Below are 20294 nucleotides of genomic sequence, written 5' to 3' on the forward strand. Positions count from 1 at the left end.
ATAATCCAATCAATGGTGTTTTGTCAGTAGGGTACTAGGTTGAATGAATTTGAACAGAACAAGTCATGGGCACTGCACGAGTTACTTACATTGTCATTATGGAACACGGCATATAGGAAACGAGTGGTCAAATGTAATAAGCTGCAATTGTGATCACCCTTAGAAAATAGGACAGTATAAAACAGAAGCAGTTAGCCCTTATTTGTGGATTCTGTGTTTGCAAACTGCCTACTCCCTAAAACCTACCTAAAATGTCCAAATCAATCCTTACAGTGTTTTTGGTTTTTCTCCAATAAGGAGAAAGGCAAATTTAGTTGCGCAGTGTGCTTAATCCTGAGGCTAAACAAGGCACTTTGCCCTCTAGAGTTTTCAGACCGTAAAAAAGTAACCGTTCTACTGACTACTTAGTGTCACTTCCCCACATTTTTTACTGATTTTGCTATTAAAAATGGTACCCAAAAGATTCTGAAGTGACAAGTGGATGTAATGTAGAGAAAATGTGTATTAAATTATCTTCAGGTAGGTATGTATTGGAATGCTGTTGGACCTGAGTTCAATGTTAATGAAGTGACAAATTAGGAACACACATAAAACAAGATTTCATACTGGTTGATGAAAATGTGTTCTGAAGCCAAGTGTGGCAGTTCTTGTTGGTAACCACAGTGCTCAGACATGCATGTGAGATGAGTTTGAGGCATGCCTGGACTACACAGCAAGACTTTTGTCCAAGAACACTCAAGAGTGTGCGTGTGTGATCAGACTAGCTTTCCTCAGAATTCACCAATGCAGCATTCCTGGCATGTTTACACAATATAATTACTCAGATAAAGAGAACCAAGTATACACGGCGGATAAAGTCTCTCAAAATTAACACACGGAAAAGAACAAAACTTCCCAAGAAACTACTACCCTCAGCTACACAGCTCTACCAAAGAACCTAGGCAAACAGCGACCCTGGCTCTCGGTACCTTCTGCCTCTCTGTTCCTCCTGTCCTGTCTCCATTTGTTTTTCCAAGAACGCCCTATGGTAGATCTGATAGACAAGGGCAACCAACAAATAACGTACTTGGGGGTTCTCTGAGTTTTCCACAAAATCAATTGTAAAATTCTACAGAAACCCACAGAATAGTATTTCCTCAACGTGGAAACCTGCCTTTTGGATCTACCCAAGCACGTAAAAAACAGGATCTCCAGCAACTCCTGCTTCTAGGTCTTAAGAAAGCTGTCTGGAGATACCCTTCTGCGTCATTAAGAGGAGACCCGGAGCTCCGCCCCACCCGGAAATGGCTGTCTGTGCACGTTCTGCGCATGCCCGACGTAGAGCGCTTAAGGAATTGCCCAGAAGGCAAGATGGCGACCCGACTTGCGGCTAGACGCTCCTCCCAGCATGCCTAGCGGCCGGCCGGGAGCCGAGTGATGGGAATCCGGTAGGGCCCAGCTAGTGGCCAGGGCTGAGGTGCATCCGCGGGCCCGGGCGTTGGGCGCTTACAGAGAGCCAAGATGGAGACGTGGCGCTGTGTCAGAAGGGGCTACGGCCGCTGTGTGGCGGGGCGAGGCCGGTTAGTTGCGAGCGGCCGGCGGGAGGGAGGGACGTGGAGGGGCGGGCGGAGCGGTGGGGCGGGGCGGGGCGGGGCGGCGGGGCGCGGGAGGAAGGCGGAGGAAGAGGGTCCGCAGCGGGGACGCGCCCGGCGGCGCCCAGGGAGAGGTAACGCGCGGGCTGGCGGCGGCGGCGGCAGCCTCCGGGGTCCTGCCGGCCTCGCGCGGCCTCCTCCACGCTCGCCGCCGCCCGCGCGCGGGGCCCCGCCCGGAGGGAGGCTGCGCGCCCCGGGGTGGCTGGGCAGCATCCGCGGCTCGCACACGTCGGTCACGCGGAGGCCAACTTTCACCGCCATTCAAGTTCTCTCTCCATCCTGGGTATTTTTCTTTAAGTCCATTCATTGAGAGCCGGGCGTGATGCCTCACGTCCGTAATCTCCACACCCAAGAGGATAACCATGAATTTGAGGCTGGCCTGGATTAGACAGCGTGTCACTCCGCCTCCAAAAATTAAAAAAAAAAAAGTCACTTGAAAATTCAAAGCGCCACAGTACATGCAGCCTCTAATAATGTCACCTCATGTAGCATCCACCGAATCTTAGATTTGATGTACTGATGATGTTTTTCTCCTATAAACTTTGAAGACTTAGATATTAAGATTCCAATGGTTTGTATAACCTTTGAAACTGTGTAGCGTACCGTGTGTGGGGAATAGCACACTATTGTTACATAAGCCGTAGGGATCTGCTAATTCCATTCCTGGTTCCTATGCTATGGCATTTTCAGAGTACCAGCTGTGTGCCTGGCCCGTGGGTGGAGACTGGGCTTACAGAAAATACAGAGGTTCTAGCCCTCAAAAGCTCGATGTCATACAAGAAAAGGATGTGGTATAAATAACTGCCAACCTAAAGAGTAAGTGTCCCAGTGCAGGTTGCAGTGGGAAACATTTCAAGGCAGAAAACAAACAGCTCCAGCACTAGGGGAGTGGAGGCAGGAGGATTAGGAGACCAATATCAGCCTGTACTGAATGGTCTGGAACTTGGTGATTTGTTTTGTTTTGTTTTAGAGAGAGAGGGTTTCTCTCTGAATCTCTGACTGTCCTGGAATCCATTCTGTAGACCACTCTGGCCTTGAACTCAGATCTGCCAGCCTCTGCCTCCAGAGTGCTGGGATCAAAGGCATGGGCCACCTCAAGAAATTTTTAATTAAAATAACAGGATCCAAGTGCTGAAATCCCTTTGGATGACTTTCAGAGTCAATTGCAAGAAATAGTGCCCATGTTGTGCCCTTAAAGATTTACAGCCCGGTTGATTTAGGGAGTAGTTTGAGAGTACTTAAGTTTCAAATACATAAAACAAGCTCTATCTTTTCTAATGAAAAAAAGCATAATAAAGAAATTCGACATTAACAAAATCTTAATTCAACTTAAGCAAAACTTAGTGATAGTCGTTGTTGAGACACAAACCCCAAGAAGTCGAGCCCTCTGAACCCTAACATTTTGCCAGATGGTGCAGTAAGGAGTTGGTGCTTCATGAGAACTTGAGAGAACATGTGTATTAATTATAAGCTTGGGGAGCTGGGAACACGGCTTGGTTGGTTAAGTGCTTGCTGTATAAGGCCAAGGGCCTGCGTTCATAACCATAGTTCAGGAGTGGGGTGGGGCAGGGGCATCCCAGAGCTGACCTGCTAGTCTAAACACTTTCATTGTTGGAGTTCAGATTAGACAGAGATCTTGCTCCAAATATAAGATCAAGACCAATAGACACCTGGTGTGAACCTCAGGACTGTGCATACAGAGCACGTGCACCTGCAAATACACGGAATGACAGTCTGAGTGTGCTTTGCTTGAATTGATAACAATGGTATCAGTTTGGAGTATAGGTGGATTTTTTTTTAAAGATTGATTTATTATATATAGTACATTGTAGCTGTCCTCAGACACAACAGAAGAGGACATCAGATCCCATTACAGATGGTTGTGAGCCACTATGTTGTTGCTGGGAATTGAACTCATGATCTCTGGAAGAGCAGTCAGTGCTCTTAACCACTGAGCCATCTCTCCAGCCCTGCATAGGTGGATTTTTATGAATAATCCTTATGCTTTTTAGTTTCCCCCAGGAGGCTATATGCTTAGAAAGAGGAAGGGACAGAAAACCATGTGTCCACCTATTGGTTAGTAAGGGAAGTCGCTTTGTAAAGCCCAAATCCTTTGATTTTTGTTTTTAGCTTTACCAGTGTTTAGGAAGAATTTAACTTTGTTATAAAAATACTATTCCAAAGCATGTTTTTATTCCAGTCTCTAGTTGGAAGGGGACAAACTTTTTCTTACATCCTGCTATTTAACTGTTCTGTTTGCTCTAGGTTTTATTTTTGTTGAATTTTTGTGCTGGAAATGTATTCTGTGTACTAGTGTGTTAGTGGAAGTGGGCTACCCTCTGGGTTGGATTGAGGACTGACTTTGGGAGTGGGGGCAGTGGTATGTTGGCAGCCTAACTGGTCTCTTCCTGTTGGGGATTTAGAATACTATCCACTACTGTTTATACTGATGCTGAGAGTCAGAGACGGGTGCTACTTCCTGTACCCTTCACAGGGTTAGCAGGAAAGTTAACCATGAGATGACGTCTCCCTGGAGGAAGTAGATTTGGATCTCGTATGCTACAGCTGAACAAAAAGTGGTACCTCAAGGACTGTCTTTTCTTCTAGGTACTCCATGCTTCCCTATCCTCTAAAGAGTTTGGGTCGAGACTGGACCACGCCGTGGGAGGATCTGCAGAAATATTGCTGGCGCAGACACATTTCCAGTTGTCTGAGGTGGCCAGGACATTACTCACGGGCACCTTACCCATACTTCAGTAGCCGGCATTTCTCATTGAACTGTAGACCGCCTTTTCTGTTTGAGTCTGGGACTCAGTTTCAGTACTACAATTGGAGGCCTGACCAACTGAGTAATACATCCTTGTTCCATCTCTCTCGTTACGTGATGAACTCTGACAGAGATGAGCCCTCATCTAAACGAAGAAAACACCAAGGTAAAGGAGCTGTTTATCTTGTAGGGAATAGACATAGATGAGAGGCCATGTCGAAGCCATCCTTTCTAATCCTGAAGCCATTCTCCATGTTTTAGAGGTGTAGGTGCTTATTCTTAGCCAGTACTTGCTCTGTGTTAGGGTTGGTATCTTTATTTTCAACTAATTATGTCTTTATATCAGAGTAGAAAGCACTATCAGTAAAAAGACTTATACAGTCTCTGTAAGTAGGTAGACTATATGACTATAAAATTACATTGTAGAAAACAGAAGTAGGTAACACAAAGATTCAGAATAGATCTTACAGCGTTTTTGAAAAGAGACCTCGATGACGTAGAGATTGGCGATGGAGGTCACTGACCTGGAAATGTTCATTTGTGTTCTCATTTCAATAGTAATTTAAAAATATAATATAAAAGGATTCTTTTATTAGAAACAATCATAAATAAAACATTATAGGATAAGATTTTAGCTTGTTAAATCTGTATTTCCCAGATTAGCATCTGTAAGTATCTTAAGTGTATGTTTTTCTCCTTTTCTCAAGGAACCCAGCACCTGTGCTTGCTCTGTACTGAGCCACACACCAGTCCTCGAGTCGCAATCCTAGAGACTCTGAGGGAGTCAGTGGTTACCTGTTAGAAAGGGAGCCATAGCTTAGCCAACTCCGTGGAACAAACTCTATTGATTCCGTCAACCTTTCTCAGGCTGTGTTTACTTGTAGACAACTCTTGTCCTCCTGTCTCACATAATCCTGGGTATAATGAGGTATACAAGACCTGGGGACTGCCTTTCTCACCCACTCTAGTGTTCACGAGGAGACTGTAGAGGGGCTGCATGGCAGGTGGAGTATAGGAAGCTGGGCAGAGCTGAAGGTCTGGGCGTGAGCTCTGTGTGTATAGTATGTGATTGTAACGTGGAGATAAGAAGCCTGAGATGTTGAAATCTGGTCCTCAGAAGGACCCAGGTATTTGTGATTATGTGTCTGCTGTTGATCAGGCCAACTCACACTCCTCTCCGCCAGCCTTTTGGTAATTCTGTGCTCTCTCAGATAGAATTTTGATAGGCTACACAGGCATCGTAAAGTTTACAAAGTGCTACTCCCTACCCTTGTATGCACTCTGTCGCTGTGGCATGAGCTCGGAGACATCACTGAACCTGTGTCTTGGTTTTCTAGAGTAATAATAACACCTACTTTGAATATCTGTTAAAGATAAAGCAGGCTGTGTGTACATGCCTAACTTACTGTTGGCTTCATAGTGGCTACGCAGAGGTTTTCCCAGAAATGATAGGGAACTACAGCTGCACTGACAGTTTCTGATTGCTGACTCTCTCTGTCCATTCCTCCTAGGTGTTGAGAATAAGGAAAAGGCTCTTCGTTAAGCCACATATGTGACTTCCGATATTTCACTAATACTTTCCAATCAAGAGAACAGCATTACTAATTTGCCTGTCACTTTAAAGTGGTATTTGAAGGATTTGTATGACAAAATTATGACTTAATTAGGTGCCCCACACCTGCTCAGACCTGTGCTCACTCTCTCTGACTCACCCTCTTCTCTGCTGTGGTCACCTTGTCCTCCTGACATGGAAGGTACATGAGATTCTGCAGTGTGAATTTATGTTGTGAAGTGTGTGATGACCAGACACTGTTCACTGTGTCAGTGGTTTTGACATTGTCCTCCGTGGAACCTAGCCTGTGAGCACACTTGCACTATTCAGTAAGACAACTGTGGTTGGTCGGGATGGACTGTGCTCCCCTCAGCAGAGGTTTGGTGTCCTTATGAAAGGAAAAGCAATGCCACAGGGCTCCACATGCTGTGCAAGTGTGAAAGCCACCACATTAACAGGTAATCACTGGGCCTGGCTATTTAAGGAGGACACAGTAATCTCATGCATTCACATGCCACTCTGTACATATCGTCTGTGGAGCTGTGGTGAGTGCCCTTGACCTTCCCTTTTATGTCACTGTGGCAGTGACAGGATGGTGCTACAGTGGGTGAAAGCTTCTGCATAGCATGATGGAGCCCTTCCATCTTGCTTATATATAAAGACTGCAATGTATGGCTCACCATTGTGGGGCGCCCCAGTCCGTAAATGGGGTTCTGTCAGTGTAGCTCTGTGGAGCTAGTACTATTAGTCTTAATTGTAAGTCTTTGGGGTGAGATTCCCCATATTGACTGCAGGAAAGGGCATGGGGCTGCTTGGGGCAGAATTCTGCACTTGTCAGAAGACTTTTCTCTTCTGTGATTCCATTTCCTTCCACCTTTTCCTCTTGCCCTTCCCTCAGCACCCTCGTATCATGAGCTCCTTCACCCCCTCCAGCCTCACGGATCGATCACACTGATTATCTTCTGTCTGGTCAGCTGTCTCTTCCCTGCATGCAGCAGGGAGATGCTTAGAAACGGTAACTAATTACCATAACACACTTTACTAATTACCATAACATACTTTATTGGCAGCTGCATATAGGACATGTATATTTCAATTATGAATATGAATGTAGAAGGCTATTTTGAAATGGTAGCATATTTCCTTTCCATTCTGCATACAAGTGTACCATTTCAATATATTTTCTTTTTGATTTGTTTTGGTTTGTTTTGGAGACAGGGACTCACCTTGTAGCCCAGGCTAGCCTCAAACTCTTGTGATTCCTGCCTCAGCCTCCTAGGATAGCAGACAAGCCCCATATGACTTTATTTAGTGAAATCTGTGCATTATTAGTCTAGTGAAGTGAAGCCTGCATGGGCTAAAGGAAGGTCGTCTGTAGCCAAAGCTGCCCTGTACCCTCAGTGTGCTTAGCTGGCCATCGCCACGGCTATTCTCTTCCCTTTAGGTTGTCTTCATTGTTGAGTTTCTGGGTAACTAAACATCCCTTCTTGTTCTCGTGGCTTCCTCTCTAGTGTGACATAGTAAGACCCAAGATCAAAGGTGAACATATGTAGTTACTATTTTTTCTTCCTGGCAGGAGGCATTGAACCTGCTTTCTAGATAAGTGTTTGATCTAGGGATTTTTTTGTTGTTCTTGTTTTGGGGTTTTTGTTTGGTTTGGTTTGGTTTGGTTTTTAATCTCAGTACCTGTAGGCCAGGCTAACCCTGAACGTCAGCTTTCCGAGTGCTGAACTATAGACACATGTCACCAGACCTGGCTGTGACTACATATGTGTGTATGTACACATACATGCACCCTCAGAAGATGATAATTTCTCAGTAGAGGACTGTCTTCAATTACAAAATCTCATCTTTTTCAATCCACTTTTATTGCTTTTTCAAAGAATTGTATGTCCTCGAATAGTGTGATCTGTGGTGCATTCCTGGGATTACATGCAACACTCAGTCAGCAGCCCTGCTGTTTGTCTGGAACATTCCGTAAGGCCAACACTAGCTGTTGTTCCGGTGTACCTACATTACATTCTGTAAAGTCGCGCTAACTATTGTTTTGGTGGACCTACATTGCATTAAAAGGCTCATCCTATAACCTTTGATCTTTTGTCGTTCTGTCTGCACTTCCTGCTTGTAACATTTTAGACACTAACCACTGTTCCCATATTGTCATTTATACTACCCTCCATCCATGTATAAACCAGCATTCTAAGCTAAGGTAGCTGATGATCTTAATAGGGAATGAAATGTGGTGGGAAGTCATCTCTGGAAAGCCAACTCAGGCAGTCCCTCCCCCCCCCCCTTTCCCCCTCTTCCCTTTCCTCCCTCTCCCCCTCTCCTCCTCTCTCTCCCTCCCTCCCTTCCTCTCTCTTCCTTGCGTTGAAGAATGCTAAGCATGACTGATGGAAGTCTTAACCAGGACAAATGGGAAAGTGCAGCCACACATAGTCTTAGGTTTTCAGCCTTCAGAAAGATTTGGTAGCCCTCAGTCAGCACATGGATTTGTTACTCTGTCAGCCCACCTGATGACAGCTTGCAGTTAGTGTCATGTGGCCGGCCGTCTCCCAGGGAAGCAGTGTACTCCGTGTGTGGGCATTTTCTTTAAGTAGGAAGGTATTTGTATACAGGAAGCTTCTGGTCCCATTTGATTGGTTGCTATATTTTGTCTAATGTATTTTAACAGGAACAATAAAAAGGAGTTGGGAGTATTTATGTAGCCATAATAAAGAGAAAACGAAGGACCTAGAAGACAGAAATGGTGACTCCACATGTGAGGACTGTGAAGATAAGTTTGACTTCTCAGTGATGTCTTACAACATACTCTCGCAGGAGTTACTGGAGGACAACTCGCACCTCTACAGACATTGCCGACGCCCAGTGTTACACTGGAGTTTCCGGTTTCCCAATATTTTGAAGGAAATCAAACATTTTGATGCTGATGTAAGTGTTTAAAGGCAGTATTAGCTTTTCATCCAAGGACAGTGGTTGATGAGCATGTGTGTAGTCACAGCAGAGTTTTATCTACTTCATGCTCTTGGGGAAGGAGCCCTGTTAACTAGGTGTGACTTTCTCACTGTTGGTCATTGATAGAAATAATCACCCAACTTTTCAAAGAGCAGAGTTTTAAAGTATTGGTCAACTTTGAGACTCAGACTGAAGGATTTTAAATAAAAATACTGGGCTTGAAATTGCAGTAATTTATGCAAAAATGTATCTATATAATAAGATGATAGCATTTAAAGAATGTCAGTTGGTTTTTTGTTTGTTTTAAGACAGGATCTCTGATACCTCACACTGGTCTCAAATTTACCTAGGATGACCTAAAACTCTTGGTCTTCCTGTCTCTACCTAAGAGGTGCTGAGATTGCAGGCATGTGCCACCATGCCCAGTTAAAGAACAGTAGGGTGTTTTGCGGGGTGGGTGGGAGTAAGGGGGTGAGCTGGGGATACTGGGATGAAGCCAGCTTCTTAGGAAGGGGATGCACAGGGTAGCCACGTGGCAACTCACAATCATCCCTAACTCTAATTCCAAGAGATCTGACATCCTTCTCTGGCCTCTGTGGTCGTTTCACAAACATGGTGCACAGAAATCCAGGTAAAACATTTGTATACATAAAATAAAATCTCAAAAGTTATTTTAAAGAAAAGAAAGGACCTGAGCCAAGTATGATGCTATGTCTATAATCTGACACTTGGCTGAGGCAGGAGGACCACTCCAAGTTCAAGGCTGTTCTGGGTTATATAATTATAACCCAGTCTGGTTTGGTTTTGTTTTAAAAAAGAACCCTGAAATTTATTCATAATGAATTCATGAATGGAAATTCATGAAAGATAGCTTCATATATAAAAACAGAAATTTCTTTCAAGAACTAGCCCATTTTGAATGGTAAGATTCTATTTCATATGAGTGTGGACCATGGTTTTGAGGTGTATTATAAGATACTTAAAAACATATTTCTTGTGATATAGAATATTGAGAGCAGTTATTTTTTTCAAAAAAGAGAGAAGAAAGAAAAAGGCAGGCAGGCTGGGTGGAGGTGGCGCACACATGTAATCCTAGCACTCCGGAGGCAGAGGCGTGTGGATCTCTGAGTTCAAGACCAGTTCCAGAATAGCCAAGGCTACACAGAGAAACTCTGCCTTAAAAAGCCAAAAAATAAAAATAAATAGCATCAGTTCTAAAAATAAGAAAAGTATCTGTGCAGCTTTGAGGTCTACTGTATCAGAGTTATATAGAATTCATATTTGCCTCTGTTTTAATTCATGCCACTGTTTTCTTCAAGGTGCTTTGTCTACAGGAAGTTCAAGAAGATCATTACGGGACAGAGATCAGGCCAAGTCTGGAATCACTGGGTACAATGTAACCTTTGTTTATTTTAGCCAGATTCATTCTTCATTCTTGCAAAATTGTTTGTTATAAACATAATTTTTTAAACAAAAAAAATAGGATATATTTGGGGATAACATTAAAAACAAAGTCTTTAAGATTAATTTTTATGTGTAAAAGTTTTGCCTGCATTTTTGAAGACTTGGGGATCAGAAAGGGTCAGATATCTGTCCTGGAACTGGAGTTAAATATGGTTGTGAGCCTCCATGTGTGTGTTAGGAACTGAACCTGGGTCCTCTTTAAGAACAAGTGCTCTTAATCATTGAGCCATCTCTCCAGCCCTGGTGATAACTTTTAACTTTTATTTATTATTTTACGGGTAAGAGTGTTTTGTCTGCTTGTATGTCTGTGTACCATGTATGATCCTTAAGCCTGTGGAGACCAGAAAAAGGAAATCCTGTGGCATTATAGTTAATATGCAGTTATGAGCCACAGTGTAGGTACTAGAACTAAAAACAGGTCATCCTCAAGAGCAGCCAGTACTCTTACCCGCTCAGCCAGAGCGCCTTTGGGATAACTCTTCATTTTGAAAACAGGAGCAAAATGTCAAGCAAATCCTGCAGCATTTCTGCTGGAAAGTCCATGCTGATCTTAAAAGGGAAATGTCTTCAGGAGTCATTCAGCCACTGTACCACTGTGGGTCTGTGCTGCATGCAGATGAGGGACTGGGCCACCTACCGAATCCACAGGAGGCTCTACCATGGCTTGTTTGCTAAAGTAGCTTTAAGAATCATCTCATGTCCAGGCATGAAGCATGAAACATGTGCCTGCATGGTATTCATTCATGTATCCGGTGCCTTCTGAGTGCCTGCCTGACCTTTACACTGATCTAGAAGTAAGGACAGCTTTGTTCTCCACTGCGGGCCTCATTCCTGGTGAGATGTGTGTAAGTGAACAGCAGGCAATGAAAGCAGATGGGGAAGATTTAGGTTTTCAGCAAAATGAGTGGACAAGGTGAAGTTTAGACAAAGATTTGGAGGAGGTAAAAGTGGAGCCATACCTAGAGCATTCTTGTCAGCACAGCCAGCAGGGGAAAGGCTCTGATGGTGGCATGGATTCAGGCAGTGTGGGCCACAGAGAGTGGTGTGGGGAGAAGACGAACAAAAAGATCAGAGTAACTACTCTGAGACCTTACTGTCCTTGTGACTGAGTTGGAGGGACAAACCTGCCAGTAAAGAAACTTAGGCATACTTTTTCTGAGGCAAGGTCTTACTGTGTGACCCAGGTTGGTTCCAACTTATAATTCACCTGTCTCCTTACAAGTGCTTGCATTACAAGCATATAAGACTGTTTCTGCCTGACGTTATAAGTGTGTGATGTGGCGAGCCTCATTGTAACCCCAGTATTTGGATGCAGAAGCTTTGTCACCAGGAGTTCAAGTCACTTGGAACTGTATAACAAGTTCAGGGATGGCCTGAGAACCTTAGTGAGTCCCTGTCTCAGAAGACCCTGGGCTGGTAATGGAGAACCATCGTAGAGTGCCCGCCTGCCTGCCTGCCTGCCTGCCTGCCTGCCTGCCTGCCCGCCTGCCACCATCCATAGGACCTCCACCCCGCCAAAAGACAGACAGAGATAAGGTTTTGCAGAATTTATTTTCCTCAGTGCTGAATTTGAAACACTCTAGGCCCGATCCTAGCCTAACTTTGGTTTAACATGTCCTTGCATTCTGTCTTACAGAACATGCTTTGTCTGACGTGGCTTTAGAGTCTTAGGAGAAATGTGTTTAACATAGTCTCTCTTTTAAAATTCATTTGTTGTAGGTTATCACTGTGAATATAAGATGAAAACAGGAAGGAAACCCGATGGTTGTGCCATCTGCTTCAAACATTCCAAGTTCTCACTCTTATCTGTGAACCCAGTGGAGTTCTGCCGCCGTGATATTCCTCTGTTGGACAGAGACAACATTGGATTGGTTTTACTCCTGCAGCCTAAGATCCCACGTGCTGCCTCTCCATCCATCTGCATAGCTAACACACATCTGTTGTATAACCCACGGCGCGGTGATATTAAGCTGACCCAGCTGGCAATGCTGCTAGCAGAGATTTCCAATGTGGCCCATCAGAAAGATGGCAGCTTCTGTCCCATTGTCATGTGTGGTGACTTTAATTCTGTTCCTGGTTCTCCACTCTACAGTTTCATAAAGGAAGGAAAATTAAATTATGAAGGTCTTGCGATTGGAAAGGTAAGTGCTCATTTCATCTGTGTTGGGAAATGGGCTTTGGCTGCTCTGCCCATCAGAATGAGGGGATGGTCATCAGCGGAGTTAAGACAGTCATTGCGTGGCTGTGTGAAAACACTGGGGGTCTAGCACATCTCTATACTAAACTGTGGTGATCCCCACAATTATGAGCACGTGGTTTTATTCACTTAGTTTGATTTTGTCTTTTCCACTTATGACAGATTTCTGTCTAAAGGAATTAGCAGGTAGAAAGAGAAGTTTGAAGACAAGGATAACTTGAAAGCCCCCCTTCACAAGGGGGAGGAGGAGGTCTGAATGCTGGACGTGGAAAGTACACTAACTTAATAGTCATTATATAAGTCATCCTTTACATAGTAATGCTAAATGCTTTTGTTCTGCAGCTTAGAGTTATTTCTACTAGGCTCTGAGTATGTCTCCATGCTTCCTTCATTTAACCAAAATAAGTCCTCTACCCACAGAATTTTTAATGACAGCTTTAAAGTTGATTTTAGAGCTTAGCATCTGACACAATAGAAACTCTGTTACAGATAGCAGACAGAGTACGGCAGTAGTAGTGGGAAGCCATGGACGTTTAGATGTTCACACAAGGAAACACACGTGTGAAAGACTTACATTTCCATGTAATGACGAGTGCTCTCTGAACTGTGTGGACGGAGTGAAGGGCCGACTTATCATTTCTGATTACCTCCCATGGAAAACATAGACGGTTCATCACATAAATAGTTAAAGTCTGGTCACTTACGATGCCCGTTCACATTCTGTGCAGGTATCTGGCCAGGAACAGTCTTCACGGGGACAAAGAATTTTATCTATTCCAATTTGGCCCCCAAACCTAGGCATCTCTCAGAACTGTGTTTATGAGGCACAGCAGGTTCCCAAAGTAGAAAAGACAGGTGAGTGTGGGGTACATTTTGGCAGTCTGCTGGGTGATGATCTTCCCTTTGAGGTCACAAAGCTGAATGTCAGACTCTCAGTATCCGGCATGAACACTCATGTGCACAAATGTAAAAGGCTTTGCTCGTCCTTTTTTCTTTTTTTCTTTTTTTATTGATGTGCTACAAATTTCCTTTTTAAGAGTGAAATTCTGGGACTGGCGAGATGGCTCAGCGATTAAGAGCACTGGCTATTCTTACAGAAGTCCCGAGTTCAATTCCCAGTAACCACATAGTGGCTCACAACCATCTGTAATGGGATCTGATGTCCTCTTCTGGTGTGTCTGAAGAGAGCAACAGTGTAACTCATATACACAAAATAACTCTTTTTAAAAAGTTAAACTCAGCGTTACTGTGCATGAGGAACATGCATGTCTCCTTAGAGTTGTTTGCACTTCCCCCCGTTCTGTAGACCACCAAATACAGGCTCTAGGATCGAATGTTTAACCAAACATCTAAACTAGATGTATGAGTCTGACTAGGGAAAGCTACGCTCTGGCAACTAGAACAGAATTGTATGTGCATTGGATTGATCTGATTCCCTCTGCTCTTTCAGACAGTGATGTGACTCAAGCACAGCAGGAGAAAGCAGAGGTCCCAGTGCCAGCTGACAAGTGAGTTCCAGAGGCAGCAGACACAGTCCCTGACTTTAACTGAATAATGCAAAAAAATTGTCTCTCAGAAAACACTTGGATCCAAAATTGAGTTGGTGCTATTCCATGCTGCAAAGGCTGCTGGGTTTAAGACAAATACACATGAATTCCAAGTTGACTGCTGCCTTTTAGCTGTGAGAATCAAGCATCTCTAGGGTTCATTTCCTTGCCTGGGTTGTGAGGGTTTAGAGCCCGAGTGCCTACGTAAGCAGTGTCTCTTGCTTCGGCCTGCTTTAGGCAATGCTCTGGAAGCAGCATGTGGGCCTAGACTGCCCTAGGAACCCTGAAGTGTGTGCCATTATCTGTGTAAAGAGCCCAGACCACAGGGGAGACTCTGCCCAGTTTCTGTAGGACCCTCATTCTTACTTGACTCACTGGATCCCAGGCTACAGGCAGTGTGACCCAGATACCACGTAGCCGAGAGGAGCACTGGCATCAATCAGAAACAGAATGAAGAAGCCTGAGTGCTTGGGCTGTGATTGAACAGCACGTGTATGGCAGTGCATCAAGACAGACCTAGATCTTGTCTCTTTAAAATTGTTGAGATGTTTACTTTACATTGCAACTCGGACTTTTTTTCAGCATAACATAGGAACCACGTTAGAAGCAAATCTTCAATTTATTGTTATCCTTTTCACTTTTAGTTTGAATGTGTTGTTTTGACAAAAAAAAATTCTTATCAATGACATAGTAAGAAAAGAAGCAATTTTTAGTGAATAAACATTTTAAATATAGCAAAAGTTCCCTATAATTGATCAAATAAAGGTGATGTAACAATGATGGTTTTGAGAAGTTAGCTCTCTTACAAGGGTTAGCTGTGTAGCCCAGGCTAGCTTTAGCCTTTTGCCCTTCTTAGCCTCCTAAGAACCACAGTTACACTGTATGCTGCCGTGCCCTTCCCTAACTCTGGCTTTGCCTGAGATATGTAACAAATGGGTGTGCATAGCATTCGTCCATAAACTGAGACTCTGACAATGAGATAACAGCTTGAAGGGGACTTAACTTGCTTTTGTGTCTCACTGTGTAGCTCAGGCTAGCTCCAGTTTTTCACGTGAAATTATAGGCATGCACCACCTTTTACATTTATTAATTCTATAAGTCTTTAGACATTAAGGAGTTACCTGTGTTTATTGACTTAGCTTACAAAAATCAAGGGCCATTTTTTTAATTTAGTGTTGTGTCATGTGCATTGACAGTTTGCCTGTGTGTATGTCTATGAGAAGATATCGGATGCACTGGAACCAGAGTTACAGTTGTGAGCTGCCGTGTGGGTGCTGGGAATTGAACCTTGCTCTGTCCTTTGGAAGAGCATTCAGTGCTCTTAACTGCTGAGCCATCTCTCCAGTCCAAAGGACCAAATTTTCGTGTGTCCCTCAGCAACTAACAATGGTGTATAGAATTTTCCTTTATAGCATAAATGGCTCTTAAAATTCATGACATATTAGAAAATAATCTTTCACCCTTCTGTCAGTAGCATGACATGTGTTTGCAATGGTGAGTGTGAGCTACTCTGGAGCTGACCTGAGGCAGCACAATCGTGACAGGCCTGTGGCTTCTTTGCCAGCAGAGGTCCAAATGGGCCTGAGTAGCCCTGAACACACTAACTACTAAAAGCATCATTCAAAACACAACCAAAGTTAGGCAGTGGTGGCACACGCCTTTAATCCCAGCACTCATGAGGCTGAAGTGGGCAGATCTCCTAAGTTTGAGGTCAGCCTGGTCTACAGAGTGAGTTCCAGGATGGCCAGGGTTACATGGAGAAACCCTGTCTCAAAAACTAACAAAAGAAATAAAACCAAGAAGTGTATGGACCGTATGCTTGTTGTGTAAATGGAGGCTTTCACACGTATTATTTTAAGATCTGACTAGCATATTGATACTTTTTAACCCCATCTGCTGGGTTTTAGACGCCTTTTGTTTACATTCACTGCATCAGTAAAGACAACCTCACTCGGAATATGGTTCATTTAAGTGAAACTCACCTAGCTGTGTGTGGGACTCACACTTGTGATCATAACATTCTGGTTGTTGAGGCAGAAGTATGAAAAGGGGGCCAGCCTGGGCTATGTAATGATATTGAGGATAGCCTGATCAATATAAACTCTCAAAAAACTCAGGCATGATGGCTTACACTATACGAGTACTCAAGCAACTGAGATAAGAATTGCTACAGATTTGAGCCTAAGCTATGAAGTAAGTTCCAGCTCAGCCGGGCTACAGTGTTAAGACCTTGTCTGAAAAAGAAAAAGTATTCTAGTCTTTGTCTGGGAAGGGAGAAAAGGTAATTTTTCCGTGAAATCTTGGATGGATGCTAAGCCCCTTTCTCTTCACTTTAGAGTGTCCTCACATCTGCAGCATGGCTTCAGCTTGTCCTCTGTCTATTCCCATTATGTTCCTGACACTGGCGTCCCAGAGGTGACCACCTGCCATTCCCGAAGTGCCATAACAGTCGACTACATTTTCTACTCTGCAGAGAAGGACGACACTGCTCGTGGTCCAGGTAAGGAGTGTGGGGACCACACGGGGCCTGGACTGAGCAAAGCAGCAAGGCAGGGGGAGGGCCAGCCGTAGGGCTTGATGGACAAACTGGTCACATGACTGTACAGCGCTTAACACCTGCAGAGAACAAGGCAGTAACGAGCCCCAACACAGACTCACAGAACTGCAGCCGCAGTTGGCCCTGTGCCAGCCAGAGTCTGAGTCCTCGGCTGCCCTCCACTCTTCATCATACCCGCTTCCCCTTGGCAGCCACTGAGTAAGGTGGGGAAGAACCACAGGTCAGCAAGTCAGAGTCGTGCTGCCACAGCAGACACTGGGCATGCAGACCTGAGGGAGAGCACTCAGTGGGCAGTACATTCCCTGTTACAGCTCAAGAGATCAGGTCGTATAAGCCAGTCAAAGGATTTAAAACAGGAAGCAGTGAGATAACTGGAAACCTAGTGTCCGGAGTCTGTAGGTTGTTTCACTGAACCCAGCAGCATGCCCTGCTCTCTTACTGTTGAGAGAGTCAGGTCTGGAAGTTGCCATGCCTACAGAGTTCACTAGGTGGCAGGAATGTGCCAGGGATCAGCAGCTCCAGTCTTCCTAAAGCATTTGCGTTCTCGTGGGCGTTCTCGTGGGCGCACAGTGACTAGGCTCAGATCATGCCATCTTACCTTCAGTCACCTTACCAGCCTCTGCAAGGCTTCGCTCTGTACATCAGAGTGGGCTGTTGTCAGCCTCACATTATTAACAGTTTTACATTACACTGTGTAAACGGTATTAATTGAAATAGAAAAATATCTGACATAAATAACATGAAGCTACTGTTTAAGGGTTTATCAGTAATAACTTTATAAAACTATACCCTAAAAACTTTCATCTCAGTTTTCTGGTGGGCTTCGGGTTCTGTTTCAGTGTTTCATGTTTTAAGAACTTGTTTAATGACCGTTTCACTAAATGTGTGCTTTTTTAACTAGGAGCTGAAGTTGCTTTGGTTGGTGGCTTGAAACTTCTAGCTAGACTGTCACTTCTGACAGAACAAGACTTGTGGACTGTGAATGGCCTTCCCAATGAGCACAACTCCTCAGACCACCTGCCTTTGCTGGCCAAGTTCAGGCTTGAGCTCTGACCATTGCTCATTCACAGAACTTCCTGTCTGTATTCTTTTTAAAGGCTGTGAAAATTTTAAGTGTTTGCATGCTGTTCATTTTTGTGATTGGGGTTCTGGATTTCTGTTATGTGCTTGAAACAGATTGGAAGAAAGAAATTTACAACTTTTTTTAATGAAATATTTTCCTGATAACTGATGTCTAAAGAACGTTATTGTAAATGACTTCTAAGTTCTGGTGAAGTTGACAGCATTTTAAAAATGTAGTTCACCTCCTTGGCCCTCAAGATAGGAAGTCAGTGCTTTTTTGTACGTCAGGTGGTCCTACCAGGACTGCAATACTCAGCTTGATGCCTTTTCTGGAGACTGAATTTCATTGGGAGATGCCTGTGCTTGTTCTTAGAAATCACTGGGTCATTCCTCCACAGGGGTCCGCGCTTCTGAGGAGGCTTGACTATGTGATGTTGTAGAGAATACTTGACCCACATCACTGCCACCTTGAGCTGTGGAGTGTACCTACATTTTGTAATGGAAATAGTTGAGAAGTGTAGGTCATTCCCATAAGAGCAAGGCTCCTAGGGAGATATGGTGGTGCATACCTATAATCTTATTAGCATTTGGAAGGTGGCAGCAAGAGGATTAGCTTTCTAAAGCCAGCTTTAGCAACATAGCAAGTTCAAGGCCAGCCTGGGCTACATGAAACCTGTCTTCAAGCAAACAAAAAAAGCCAAAGTCCTTTATGTCCGCTCCTGTCCTGGATAAAGATTGCCCCAAGGAAAGCAGATGGGCCAGGTGTATCCACAAACATCCTTAATCCTAGCATCTGGCAGAGGCAGGAGGATCACTGTGTGTCCCAGGCTGACCAGAGCTATACACAAGGCCCCATGTCTCAAAGATTGACAAAAGGCAGCAGAGCCCAGGTTGTACCTCCGTCTCCTGCACTTCCTTTCTCTTGAATGATGGTCAGGAGCGACATTTGCTGAGCCAATTCTGTACGAATTTATCAAAGCTGGTCTGGAAGGAAGGGGAGCTCCACAGTGGCGTATCCTCCTACCAGCAGGAGTCAGCGTGGGAGGTGCTGCTTAGGCCCAGCAGCCTTCCTTCCAGGACCATGGTGCCACAGTGCGCCGTGGCGCTTTCGCTGTCCATGCAGCATTACAGCAGCCTGGCCAGCCAGTAGCTCGCCCTGTGCAACGAATAGTAGAATTCTAAATGTAAGTAGAAATTTCTCTACTTTTAAAATAGTAGATTCAGATTACAGGCATTCTTACTAAGTCATTACTGTGCAGTGATAGATGTTTTTTACAGTGAGTTTTACTACTAATAGGATGTTTTAAATTAGATAGTAAATTTTTGTAATTTAAAATTTTAACTCCTTTATTCTAGCTATTATGTCTACTAGACTATTGCCTCAGAGGTACAGGCTGAAGTGCCCAGTGAACACTGAGCAAGGCAGCAGGCTCACTCTGGTTTTCATGTAGAGTATTAATGTAGTGCTGAGGCGGCCCACAGTTTTCAGTAGTACTTTGTGGGGTGCTACAGGTCCTGGTTAGAGACACAATCACTATCAAATTACAGTGGTAATTGCCCCTTTTTAATATGGAGATTGTGTTGAATTTGTGTAGACATAATTGTAGGCAAACTAACATTCATTAAAACCTTTGTAAGGGGCTGGAGAGATGGCTCAGAGGTTAAGAGCACCGACTGCTCTTCCAGAGGTCCTGAGTTCAATTCCCAGCAACCACATGGTGGCTCACAACCATCTGTAATGCCCTCTTCTGGTGTGTCTGAAGACACCATAATCACATAAATTAAAAAAGAAAAAGAAAAAAAAACCTTTGTAAAGTTTTTATATCTTGATGAATATAATGTGAATTTAGGCCTATTTCCTGTATAGCACCTTGATTTAGTTCATTCGTAAATTGCTGTTAGCTTATTGTTAATTTGTGGCCACACAATACTTCTCACAAGCTTTTAAAACTCCAATAAAAATTATCTATTTTTCTACTGTTGTGGACAGAGAGCAGCACTTACTGAGCAAAGTTGGATCTGACTCCAGGAGTCAGATCCCTCACAGGCCAAGGCCTATGCCTGGTATGTGTTTGCTTGCACGTGTGTCTAGAAGCCATCGGCGAGCCCTCTGAAGCCATCCACCTTTTATTTTTAAGACAGGTCCTCTCGCTGGCCTGGAACATCCAAAGTAGGATAGATAAGCTGACAGGCCAACCAGGCTCCGAGATCCTCCTGCCTGCCTTCCTCGTGAGATGTGCTGTGGATACTTGGCTTTTCACGTGGGTCCTGGGATCACACTCAGGCCCTCTGGCTGAGCCATCTCCCCAGCCTCATGCTGGCCGGGTTGTAAATGCAAAGGGTGAGTGTGATGATGTCTACTGGGCCTTTGCCATCGAAAAAATAGACACTCAAATCTTGTCTTCAGGATTGAGCATCTGCTAGTTTTTAATCTTTTGTTAAAAAAAAAGTTGTAAGTCGTAGAGTCCTTTGTATCTGTAAGCTGTAATAAATTATTATATTTGCACATTTGTTGGGCTTTGTGGTCAGTGTGCTGAGCTGTAGATGCTGGTCTGTCACCTT

At 44.1% G+C, this 20294-nt stretch overlaps 1 protein-coding gene across 10 annotated transcripts; it reads left to right on the forward strand.

Moving 5' to 3' along the window:
- The first annotated feature begins 1330 nt into the window (after positions 1 to 1330).
- On the forward strand, positions 1331 to 20243 carry Angel2 (angel homolog 2). 10 transcript variants are annotated; one of them, NM_001401388.1, is made up of 9 exons: positions 1331 to 1559; positions 4239 to 4564; positions 8625 to 8881; positions 10225 to 10294; positions 12089 to 12510; positions 13295 to 13421; positions 14017 to 14074; positions 16450 to 16613; positions 17572 to 20243. In NM_001401388.1, exons 1-9 carry the CDS (start codon positions 1501 to 1503, stop codon positions 17721 to 17723), a joined length of 1635 nt encoding a protein of 544 aa, NP_001388317.1. In that variant the 5' UTR covers positions 1331 to 1500; the 3' UTR covers positions 17724 to 20243. The 10 variants fall into 10 exon arrangements, 8 of the variants coding, with proteins under 8 accessions (NP_001388317.1, XP_087437173.1, XP_087437172.1 ...); XM_087581047.1 differs by lacking the exon at positions 1331 to 1559 and adding an exon at positions 1638 to 1914 and having other exon boundaries at positions 17572 to 20240; XM_087581046.1 differs by lacking the exon at positions 1331 to 1559 and adding an exon at positions 1638 to 1705 and having other exon boundaries at positions 17572 to 20240.
- Positions 20244 to 20294: the final 51 nt, after the last annotated feature.

This window comes from Rattus norvegicus, chromosome 13 (genome assembly GCF_021556685.1).
Source record: "Rattus norvegicus strain SHRSP/BbbUtx chromosome 13, alternate assembly SHRSP_T2T, whole genome shotgun sequence".
Classification (NCBI taxonomy): Eukaryota; Metazoa; Chordata; class Mammalia; order Rodentia; family Muridae; genus Rattus; species Rattus norvegicus.

Excerpts from the sequence above, each read along its gene's own strand:
- Angel2 (NM_001401388.1), top strand. The coding sequence starts at position 1,501 with ATGGAGACGTGGCGCTGTGTCAGAAGGGGCTACGGCCGCTGTGTGGCG. Across the intron at positions 1,560-4,238 it reads TGTGTGGCGGGGCGAGGCCG|GTACTCCATGCTTCCCTATC; the intron begins GTTAGTTGCGAG and ends CTTTTCTTCTAG. Across the intron at positions 8,882-10,224 it reads TCAAACATTTTGATGCTGAT|GTGCTTTGTCTACAGGAAGT; the intron begins GTAAGTGTTTAA and ends GTTTTCTTCAAG.